The 12569-nt window shown below is 33.1% G+C and overlaps 2 protein-coding genes across 2 annotated transcripts in view; both read left to right on the top strand.

Annotated features, from left to right (window-relative positions):
• Positions 1–3390: 3390 nt before the first annotated feature.
• Positions 3391–11552, top strand: LOC111398517 (mediator of RNA polymerase II transcription subunit 19a-like). The gene is made up of 7 exons (XM_023025455.1): positions 3391–3639; positions 6967–7030; positions 7855–8144; positions 8343–8570; positions 8953–9012; positions 9185–9330; positions 11106–11552. Exons 2-6 carry the CDS (start codon positions 7000–7002, stop codon positions 9233–9235), a joined length of 660 nt encoding a protein of 219 aa, XP_022881223.1. The 5' UTR covers positions 3391–3639; positions 6967–6999; the 3' UTR covers positions 9236–9330; positions 11106–11552.
• The window catches only part of LOC111398173 (aspartic proteinase NANA, chloroplast-like), a 6033-nt gene continuing 3586 nt past the window's right edge, over positions 10123–12569 (top strand). Inside the window, exons 1-2 of the mRNA XM_023025108.1 lie at positions 10123–10251; positions 10443–10610. Of these exons, the coding sequence (XP_022880876.1) occupies positions 10123–10251; positions 10443–10610 (297 nt within the window). The remainder of the gene's footprint in view (positions 10252–10442; positions 10611–12569) is intronic.

Here is a 12569-nt window from a genome sequence, read left to right as displayed (position 1 = left end):
TGTTGGAGGTTGTGGTGGTGTGGTGAAGGACGCGGTGATGATTTTGTTGGTGATTTAGTTTAGGTGGCGATGGTGTGGTTCCGATGGCAATGGTGGTAGGTTTGGTGGTGGAGTATTTGTGACCATGTACTGAGGTGGATCGAGATCGGTGTTTGGTGTCTGTGACCAACAATTAATCTGTGACCTTGAAATTCAATCATTTTATGACTAAAAAATAATTTGTGATCGTCAAATTCAAAAATACGTGACCTGTGACCTATAATATTTTCGATTTATAACCATTTGTGACCTATAGTTGTGACTCGTGACCTATAATTTTTAAGATTTGTGACCAATGACATAAACTGTTACCTATAAAATTGATGGATAAATTGTGATCCATGACCACGAAATAATCCACAACCTATCAAAGTTTTGATTCGTGATTTCGAAATAATTTGTGACCAATTAATTTGAAGATATGTGACTAAGAAATAAATATGTGACCTATAAATGTGTACATGTGATCATTAATTGTCTAATTGTAATTTTATTATATTTGATTAATAAATATTTTTAATTAATTAGATAAAAACCTGATTTTTGTATTAGTTAAACTTCAAACATGGTTTTTGAATTGTGTATAGTTAATATATGGTTAATGAATTTTTTCCTTTTTACAATGTAGATAACGTCAAGGTTTCATTCGGATGCATATCTTCGCATTTGTGTGTTACATAGATGGTGAGGGCAATATTTCATCAAAAGTAATGTTAGAACATGCTTCGAAACCAATCTTGTTGAAGCATGAATTTTTGCTACACTCTTAATTTCACGGTCTACTCATTTCTTCATATTGTAGGTATCTTCAGCATTATGATCATAGTTATCAGACCCGACTCGAACATCGACCTAATCAAGGTACCAGGTCATTGGGTTACTAATCGGACCGGTGAACCAGTGGTCGGACCGGTGGGTCATTACTTAAAAATAATTTAATAATATTTAAAGTATAATTTTTTTTTTGTCTGAGAAAAAAATTAAAGTTTTCAAATTCTTTGTCACTAATTTTTCTATACATTTAAATTAATGATTCTTTGAACTCATTTATCAGTGATAATGGTTAAATTTTGTATACTATATTAAAAAATATATTTTTCCCTTTTTTTGATTTACAATTTATTTATTAGTTATTGACAAAAAATTTGTGCATTGTCTATTCAATTTATCTTAGTTAAATTAATTTTTTTTTCAAACAAAATAAGTATATAAAATAATTATTTGAAATAACAAGGTGAATGTAAATGTTGGACGAATTTTTAAAAAATGTATTTAGAAGTAGCAAATTATTCATAAATTAGATATAATTTATTAAACAAAAGACGATAAAGTGTTACTTGCACTAGTGGCAAGTTTGTGCTTTACTTACTTAGAGGTCAATAGTTCAAATCTTTTGTACGTGCAATTTCAATGTAAAAGAGTTCTGAAATTTGGGTTAAAAATCAATCGGGTTGAAGCAGCTCGAAAATTATTCAAAATTCGCATGTTGGCCTGATCAAATCCGAATTTTGACCAGGCCAATTGCATCTATATAAAATTAGTTGGTTGGCTAGATCAAGGGCTCGGGTCACCGGTTTATTGGGCCGACCGTCCGGGTCGGACCGATTTTAATAACTTTGATTATGATGAAAATTTACAATATGTATAAAGACACTTTTTAAGTAACTCTCCCACATGGGAGTATTTATGTATTATGTTGAATATATATATATATATTCAACATACACAATCAAATTATCATTCAATTATTAGGCAATTTAGAAGTTAAAGAGCTTATTTAATAATAAATCGAAATTCAAAATCATTCCATTCAATATCTTTTACTCTATTAAAACATCGTACATCATCCATTTAATTGCACAATTGATTCTTGATATAAATCATTGTAGAAAATACTTTTTCTACTGTCGAAATAGTGACTGAAGAATTGTGTCAGTGTCAAAAGTTTGTATACTATTTTTATAGTTTTTTTTTTGGTATCAAAATGAACTTTTGTGCAAGTTCACTAGGGCAGCATAATCCTTCAAAATCTGTCTTTATTTCTTTTTTCTGTCCATAGAAATTCATGATTACAAGACTAACAATGACCTCTTTGCACTACACTATTCGAATTACACCTCAAACATTAACTTAAAATTATTAATTGGCCTTATTAATCCAGGAAATTTAAGGCAATTTTGCAACATTAATTTCGTTTATTTCTTCCCCATCCTCCATCCATTTTCATAATTTCATCCCCGACATCAATTTCCTCAATTTCACTACTTTCGTTCCCAGCATACATCTCATCGATTTCACCACTTTCATCCCCACATCAATTTCATATCCGACGTCGTGAACATCATTTGACATTCTTTTCATCAATCTCTTGTTGAATAGAAGAGTGAGGAGACTTATGTACTCATTTGTAACGTTTCTCTAAAACTGTTTAACATTTAGTTCAATAATCGACGTATAAAAAGTAAAAAAAAATCACGACCGTATCATATAAGTTGAAAAAGCTTAACCATTTTCCAATAGTTCAATAAATAAGGACGAGTCATTGCTTACTTGACAACTGATACTTGAGCCAAAATTATAAAAAAAGACATAATATCACAGATCAAGAACTCTATAACAGTGACAAACATTATAAAAAGTAACTTATTTATACATACATACACAAAATTGACCAGATGTGTAAGACCTCTTCTTCAAATTTCCCATTTATAAAAGCAACCTTCAAATAATAATATTGATACATGCAAAATCTTCAGAGACAAAAATGTGAATAAAAAGTCCTATATGATTTTCTACAGGTGTAATTATTTCGACTATATTTTGTTAATAACTACATTTTATTTTAATAAATATCCTCAATATTTGGTCATTTTTGCACTCACATCGTCTACTAATTTCATAACATTCTTATTCACAATTTTTTAAATTAATTTTCACATTTCGTCTTTAATGATAAATTTCGTCCAAGATTTTTTTAAGGGGGCATGAAAAGACTCGTTCTCCTCTTTTAATATTGAATAAGCAAACTAAAAAATGCAAGTTCGAAATAATACTTGTCTTTCATTTCAATGCACATTTGCATAGCATTTTTGACAAAAATTGTCATCGGAGATAAAATGTATTAATTTGGTTGAAAGTTATAGATAGAAATGCGTTTAAAAAAGTTAAAGATGTAAGTGAAAAATGAGCAAAAATTAGGGATTTTCTTTGCAATTAAAATGCGCTGAAGAATCTGGAGACGATGGCATTGTGTTTGGAATGTACGGTTACATTTTTATACGGCAATTCCGCTTTACATGCGAAATGGCAAAAAAGTCCTCATAGAACCCATGACGCGAAGGGCAATCGACGTCTTTATTAGTCCACGTGGGAAATGAAATCAGCACGGTAACAAGCAAGAAACCTCGGAGTTTTCATCTTACAGGAGGAATTAGGGTTTTCCTTCCGGTTAAAAGGCTCCATAAATATGCTCTAAAACTCCTGAAAACTTTATCAATTTGTTTGCTCCATTCGTTTCTTTGTCCGCTAATTTTTGGACGGGATAATTATCATTTTCCGGTGGCAGAATTTGATCGTTTGGATCTCTCACGTTTTGATCGAGTAAGCATTTCTTCTTGTTCCGTGGTTTTGATTTTTCTGTGCACATAATTTAATTAGCTGAAAGGTTGATATCCGAATGAATTGCGGATCATGTTCTGTTATTGATTTGAAGATGTGGGAAATTGGGATTACTGTAAAAGATTGTTTCTTTTAAGCCTTGGTTGACTGTTATTGAGAAATTGAATTTGTGGTGTTATGTAGCATGTACATGAATTTGCTACTAGAAATGGACAATGGTTTTATGATGTGTATAGTGAGATTGGCTATGTGAGAAGTGGCTCTCTAGTTTAGAGCATTACATTTTATTTTCCTGAGAAATGTTATGCTTAGTAAACTAGAAGTCGGAGCTAGAGACTCTAGCTGAAGTCTCTTGTTCCACACAGTAGTAAAAGGCAGCAAAAAAGTCTAATAATTTATATTCTGATGAGCCTTTATGGAGGGAATAAGAGTAAAAGTACACGAGAATTGAAAATTTACAGATGGTACCATCATTTTCTCTTAAATTTTGGAAGGCTCGAACTTTATAGCAATAAAAATAGTAGTATATTTATATTACAAAAATGAGCATGTTTCTACTTCTAAATTCAAGAAAATTGTGATAAACTAAAAGTAAATAACTTTTACACACACTGAACTACTCCAAGAAAAGTAAAATTAAATAAGAGTAGAAGCATATAAATTTTAAGTGTTGGAATTGGAAAGAATACTATCATGTAATAAAGAATGAGCACGTCCTTTATGAACTTACTTCACATTAATGAGTTAGTAGATAGTTGACTGGGTTTATAGTTTCCAACTGTGTGAGAGAGGCAAGAGAGCGCATCAATTGTCTCTACTTCTCAGGTCTTGCACTGATGGGAAGTTAAAAGCTTTCCTTGGTTCTCCTTTAAGTAATGGGTCATTTACTTTTTCTCGGGAAATTAGTATATCTGGACAATTGTCATTGGTAACATTTGCCGAGCCCCTGATTACTCAAAGGTAAATGAGTAGTGCTATCATTACAATTGTCTAGAATTTTTATCTATTGTCACTCCAAGATAGCAAATTACACAGGCAGCCAACTTCTCTATCTGACACTCTGAGTTCCTAATTTTTCAGAAAAGTAGGACTCAAACATGTCCATGTAAAGTCTTTAAAATTATAAATTTATGTACTACATATTTATTTTTATGTTTTATCTTTCAATAAAATCAATGGTTCTTTTATATTTAACTTTAGGTTGTGAAATCTTTTGGACTAGAGGAGCGTCTATTTGTTTTACTAACATAATTTTTAGGTTAAACTATATGTTATTTTGCTAATTTTTATATTCTAAAATTTACGAAATGGAGCTTTGAATACCCTTGATGTGTGGAGATGTTCTTTATGTATTAGAACCATGAGGAATAGGAAAACTGTAGAACACACCATACAGGTTGTCTGACACATGCTCGATGTGTGTTCGGGAAGCATCTATATCCATTTTACATCACGTTACTATATCTATCTATAGACATTTCCCCCCCTTGAAAAAGCTATCCTTGAACTTCACTTATTTTTCACCGTACTTCTACCGTCTAGTTGTTTGAACTCAAAACCCGTTTGATACTATTTGTCCATTTCTTAATAACCACATCAAGCACCATTAATTCATGTTGCATAGTTGAGCTTTTACTAGGAATCACATTGCAGTTCTTGTATGAAGACCTATCCACATTCTATTTGATTGAAATATGCCCATTTCTAAAATTTAGAGGTGAATCTCATTTCGAAGCACGGATTCAGCAATACCAAATCATAAGTCAATATAAACACCAAAAGTGTAAATTTTTTTGTCCATTTCGGGCCTAACGTCAATTTTTTCATAAATTCTGCGTTATGTTTCCATCACATGGCTGTACAAATCTCCCTCAATGAAGACCTTATCCTGACTGCGGAATGGCTGAATCAATCTATCCATGTCTTCCCCCTATGTTGCTTTGTTAGCTTATCCACATGCTATATATTGAGGATGCATGTTAGATTGCTAATAACACTTAAAATAAAGATTTTTCTCCCAAGCAAAAATAAATCTATTGCCTCATCTTTAAATTCTGTTTACTGGTTATTTGATTTTCTATCCATTTCTATAATTTTCCTTGCCTATATACTAAAGTTAATATCCCTTGTTTCCTAATTATTCCCCACCTCTCCTATTTATTCAACCTCCTGTATGCGAGCTACGTTTAGTTTCCAACACATCTACTAGTTTTACAATAATTTAAAAATATTCTTATATTTTAAGTTCTTTTTCTAATTCAATTATTCTCAAATAACTTCTTTACCCATCTCTCTTCATTAGAGCGGGGAACCCTTGTTTACTTTTCAACTCCTCTGGGCACCAAAGTGCCACATCCCTTTTGCAGTATGCCTTACCTATCCATTACTTTTCACTATACTTGGAATTCTTTGTAGCTCGTTGCTAGTTGGGGATGCCCAGACAAAATTTGTAGATTGATTCATGTCATAAGATGTAACATGTTAGAAACATAAACAAGAGGTTAATGCATAACAAACAAAGAAGAATTTAAGGACAAGCATTGCAAAAGCTTCATTCTTAAAATGGTAGAAAAGAGAGGAAAATAGATTAGTGCGAAATGCTTGGTAGTTGCTACAATGCAACCCTCAAGCGCCAACGCCATCAAATAGTAGCTTCAGTGCCAATGCCACTATGTTTGCAGATCAATTTATTTGCATTCAAAAGGATTTCCTCAAATGATATAAATCATGAATACATTTTTTATGGGCTTAGGCTAAGTACGAGGAATTGCTTTCCTACCTAATTTCAGATCTTTCTCTTCATCCTCTAATTCCACAACAGATTCCAATATCTAACGAAGGCCATTATATGTGAGCAAGGATTGGAGCAGTTGCTAATGTGTTCTTATTTACAGCTTTGTACTCCTTCAATGAGGGATACCAGTGAAATGTTCCCTATACCACCACCAGCACCACCTTGAAGCAGCTTTTGTATTTTAATGCAAAACCTGCTTTAGTCCCAGCTGTGAAATGCTGATCTTTCCTGAGCTATTACTTATCACATCATCAACAACTCTGATGTATACATGGATATACCAGTCATTATAGAAGCAAATATAAATAGATTGGGTTAATGGGGGGATCAACTGTCTAGGTTTCAATGTTTTGTGGTGTTGGATCCTACTGAATCCTTATGAACCTTTGATCCCCCTGAAAAAGACTGTTAGAGGAATGGACTGACTGTTGTGTATGGTATTCTCATGCTAATCAAACGCATTACTGCTTAATTTAGTAATTGATTATTTGTTTTCTTCTTTGAATAATTCGCAGGGAATATTGCTCTACTTTCACAGCTTCTGATTGATGGATCCTGATAGCAAGAAATTTGGAAGAGGTAAGATCTCTAAATTACCATTTATCATAATGGAAAGTTTGTTTGTTTACGCGCTCTTTTTATATCATGATGTGGGTAAAATCTGGATACATGTTCCGACTTTTGATTTGAGGTCATATTGCCTTAAATCAATATTTCCAAAAATAAAGCTAGCATGGAGTAAATATGGTTGAGATTAACTTCATATTGTACTATTAGGTATTTACATAATTAAGAACTTGCATATATTAAAGAGATGCATAATTTCAGCTTCGTGTTGCTGGCTTGTTTTCAGTAAGGTTCTGACATTATGGAAGCATGTGTGGTATAGAATTCAGAATGTGGCAGTTGTAGCAATTGATGGAGATAGAAACAGTAGTAGATAGGATTTTTAAATAAGAGTATGATTCAAATTATGATTGTTTACATTAGATTAAGCCCTTGTTTGGGCTCCATTTTAATGAGATTTTTGGGAAAAATGTATTTTGGAATGATTATTTTTTGGAGAATGTGTGGTTAAAAAAAGAAAGAAAAGTTTTGGTGTGTAATATTATTTTATTGAAAAATGTGTGGTTGAAAAGTATAGAGAGAAAAATGCATTAAAATTTTAATGAAGCCCCAAATAGGGGATTAATTAGATTTAATATTTTGGTAAAGTTGTAGATTATTAGAAGTCCTTTTGATTTTAGATTATTTTCTCTATATATAGAGTGCTTATTTATTGTAAACATGCACACTTGATTATATGTATAAAACTATTTCTCTTGCCCTAAAATTCTACTATTTGATCCCCTTTCTCTTTTATCTTCGTGTTCTTTGTCAAATTGGTTGTGTTTTGAAATTAGGACCAAGAGAACTTACAGGTGCAGTCGATCTTATTAGCCATTACAAGTTGTTGCCTCACCACGAGTTTTTCTGCAAGAGATCACTTCCCCTCTCCATTTCCAACTCACATTACCTTCACAATGTGGTTGGAGACACAGAATTAAGAAAAGGAGAAGGGATGCAATTAGACCAGCTCACTCAGGATACATCTTTTTTAAGAGAGACTAATGTTCCGATACAGCCATTTGACTTGGATGTTCTCAGAGAAGCCTTTCAATTCAGGGAAATGATTCCAGTTGTACTACCTCCTGTAAGAAATTTGCTGCTTCTGAGGCCTAAACTGAATTCTGAACTTTTGATCCAGCATGTTAAATCATTCCTCCATTGTGACTTTAATTTTCATATTTTAGGCTCCTGAACTCAGTGATCTTTGATCTTACAAATATTTATTGCCACATTTTTTACTGTTCTTGGAAGTACTAATGTGGTATCTTGTGATACTTTATAGTCTGAGAAGGGTACTCCTGTAATCGCCAGAAAATCTAAAAATGAGTCTAAAGACAAGGAGAAGAAGCATAAAAAGCACAAGGACAAAGATAGGGAGAAAGATAAAGAGCCCAAGAAGCACAAGCATCGCCATAAAGATCGAAGTAAAGACAAGGAAAAGGAGAAAAAGAAAGATAATAGTGGCCATCATGATTCTGGCACTGAGCACTCAAAGAAACATCATGAGAAGGTTTGCAAATGTATTCTTTTGTGTGATTTTTTCTTGTGAAGGGAGAATTCTACGCTGAAAGCTTCTGGTAATGGGCAACCGTTATTAGCAATGGATTACCATATGCTATGAACCACGTGTTACCTGTGATTCATGTTTTCCCTTTCCTGGTGACTGATTTTTAAAGTAGTACTATGTTTAATTAATGAGACCGAAATGATGATATCTTCTTTAGACACAAGAAGGTAATTTTATGGGAATTCCGACGAGTTGTAAATTTGATTTGTATCTGGGTCAGTCATAGCCTTTCTTTTGAAGTTTTCTGTAAACCATTCAGACTCTTCTCCTCCTACATGAGTATTCTATCACTGTATGCACTTAATAAAATTCTTTATGATGTTAGAAAAGGAAGCATGGTGGAGATGAAGATATCAATGACATTCACAAGCACAAGAGAAGTAAGGTAACAAGGGACAATTGACAACATGGTTCTTCTATTCCTTTATTTTTATTTTTTTCGTGTATATCTGAGATATTGTGTGGAGATTTTCTCATGGGTTTTATTATTAGCCATTTACATACATTTCCATATTTTCTTGATTAGTGCCATCTTCTTATGCACTACAATGTTGCAGCATAAGAGCTCAAAGATTGACGAGATGGGTGCGATAAAGGTTGCAGGCTGAAAAGGAGCAAGCGGTCTGTTATTGTTTTTTCTGCTCTGATGTAGCAGTTGAGAATTTGAGGGATCTATTTCTTTCTATTAATCAAATTATCTGAGGTATAACATATTAATGAAAGTTTATTTTCCAACTTCATGTATCATTGTCATTCTTCACCCTGCATGTCACAAACTTTTTACTGTAGTGCTTACACTTGTATATACGGATGTTGGTCTTTGTTAGGTCCTCTTTCTCATCTTACACTGAAATTGTGAACCTAAAAGGAAAAGAAGTGGGGTGGCATCTCCTTTTGATTACCAAGTATCAGCCGACATGAAGCAATTTCTATAGGCTTAGGCACGTGTTAAATGTATTTATTCTTCTTCTAGGAATAAATAAATGATAGAATAGCTCACCATCCAAATAGAAATACCCCATGACGCAATTATTACCATCCAAAGAAAAGCTAAGTAAATACAAGATTAAGGAATCCACAACTCCTATGTAGTCAATCAAACAGAGAAGGATGGCACCTTTCATATAAAATTAGACCTAATATCAGACTAATAAAAAAATTGTGTTCAAAATACAATCAAAGCTCCTATTTATACTCTTTATAAATGGATGCTACTTAATGTGTATACATGTATCCTATTAATGACACTGTATTTATGAATATACTCATCCATTTTGTACAAGAATAGATATCTTATGATAGATAAGATTTAAGATAGAGTTTGATATAGACTAGATTCAGTAATTTTGTTAACTGTGATTTTTAATTTAATAATTGTTATTCACTGAACTGAAATAATATTTGTTATTTACTAAAAGCTCTATTAGACTTTAATTCTTTGTTATATAAAGGAGGGCCTGGCTTTTACCATTTCATACGACATTATGAATGCTGAATGACAGATTTTCCTGTTAAATCTCTCGCCCCTCCCTATATTTCTGTCCATTCTCTTCTCCTCTCTTCCTATTTTCTCGCATTCTCTTCCTTTGTCACATCCTGCATAAAAAATCATTGGCTGAATTTGGTTTGAATGTGACTAAAAATTATGCTTCTCGGAAGACGAAACACTAAAAATGAGAGCTAATTGACTTCTCTTTTCTCGAGTTGGTAATTATTAATTAATAACCCTCCTGTGTGTCGGAGAGGTGTTTTATGGGCTTATCCCTTGTTTTTAACTAGTTACCTTCTTAGTGCATTCTGCATATTTGTTTACAGGACTCCATCCAGTCTTTGTTTGCATATCATCTGAAGTTTCTTAGCATGATGCTAGTCATGCCATTCTCTCTTTTACTTATTGTTGTGGACCAAAATTGTGTTGACTATTTGTATACTTGTGACTGCTTTGGCTGCCCTTATGAAGAAATTGTTGGTACAAATACTTTGGTACTGCTAACATTTAACTTGATTTTTATTTTTTGAAAAATTTCTATTACTACAGAATTGATTTTACCAACGTTATGGGATCTAAGTTCGAACTATTGCCAAAAAATTCTTCACAATCTCGTACATATACTTACATAGCAAAAATTGATTATGTTCTAGAATATAGGGTCCATACTGTACAGTAAGGGAAGAACCTTCTATTTCCGTCTCAGTTGTAAGTTCTGATTAAAATTCCTGGTGAAGTATTTTCCATCAATAAAAAATAACACCATTCAAAACATAAGGTGTCTGGTCATTTAACTAGCAGTATTGTGGGAAAACTTTGTTTACGGGATATTTCTTTTGATTGAAACAAGTTAGCTTCTTCGTGCTACAAAATTGTCCTGCTTTCACTGTCGTTTGCCTTTCGCTGACATTTTACACAGATTTATTATCATACTTATAATTCTCAAATCACTCGTGTGTCATTATTCTTTCATTGTCTTCTCCATGCAGAATTTTTTTTGGGCTTTCTAAAGATTGCCCTAGAAGGTGAACTCACTTGTTGAAGTAGACTTTAGTTCGGGAATGCTGAAAGTGAACTTTGTTGTATCATAGCAAGAACCTCAAGGATAGTTTATGCGTGAAATATGATTATATGGTACATAGGCAGTCATCATAGCCAATCAATGTTAGATATACTTGTATCAGTTTAAATGGTAGATTTCAAACCAATTCATTGCTCTTGACATCACTTCAACGAAAGAATACCATCAATTTGGGTTATGCTCGTGATTCTTGTAATGGGGGATTTTGAAGTTAAGTTTCAACATCTATGGTATGTAATATTCGTAGTTTCATCACATATTTGATTTCAACGATTCTTCAACTGCGTAGAACATGGCACATGCCTTAAAAGCGCGGTTTTAGCATGCAAGTTGGCTATAGAATCATTGTGTGGCCTATCCTATTATTCTTTCATGTGGTGGAGTGGATCCATCAAAATTATTCTTAGCAACATGTCATTGTTCTTGATATCCTTGATTAGTTTAGTGCTTCCTCTTGTGAAGCTACGAAATACTAACTGCTAATACATCATAAATAGTCCATCGGTTTTTTACACTCACACTCACATCTTGTGTTTGGTGTGTGTGTCTGTGTGTTCGTTATGAGTTTCAGGATGGTAGTAGGAATAAAAGTGTTGATGATATTTATTTGTAATGAGTTTGTCTCTTGATTTTTCTCCTTCGTAAGGGAGACTTTAGTTTAGAAGATGCCAGAATTTATTTGAAATGGTTGTTCTGTGAATTAGGTTGAGGGTAAGAGAAGCTGCCTTGACCTGGGTGACATGCTCACAACTAACTGCCATTTCAAAAAATACTGGATAAAAAGAAATCACTTGATGTAAACTTTGGCTTGAAATTGATCGGCAAAGATCTTTGTAAAATCAACTTGGGATTCAAGCTACACTTCCACTGCATAAACTGATACAAACGGTAAGCAACTGACTCAACGGTAAAATCATAACATTATCTCTTTCGTCTAAAGAAAAAAATAAAACAAGTTAAAAATTCAAATTTAGGCGACCATACGAGTGCCTAAATGTGACTTAATGGCACCTGCAGTTGCAGCTGATTTAGGGTTTGGCATTGCCTATGCATGATTCATAAGTTAATTCGCCAACGAGCAGCTTGCACATGGATTTTTTTTTTTTTTTTTAATAAGCCGATGCAAACGGGAGTCTATGAACCATGCATAGGCAATGCTAAACCTTGACTTAGTCTTGTTCCGAATTGCCTATGCTAAACCCTAAATCCATGGATTTTTTCTTGCTCGGCTTGTGTCCGCGTTGTCTATGCATCGTTCCTTTGCGATTAACTCTCTTTGTTTATTTCTTTTTTTTTTAATCTTGTTTCTTCGTTGTGATTTTCATTACTTCATATTGCGTCATTAATCTCATTCATTACAATTCATCCAAGT

This window comes from Olea europaea, chromosome 8, assembly GCF_002742605.1.
Source record: "Olea europaea var. sylvestris chromosome 8, O_europaea_v1, whole genome shotgun sequence".
Taxonomy (NCBI): domain Eukaryota; kingdom Viridiplantae; phylum Streptophyta; class Magnoliopsida; order Lamiales; family Oleaceae; genus Olea; species Olea europaea.
This window is presented reverse-complemented; position numbering and strand designations above follow the sequence as displayed.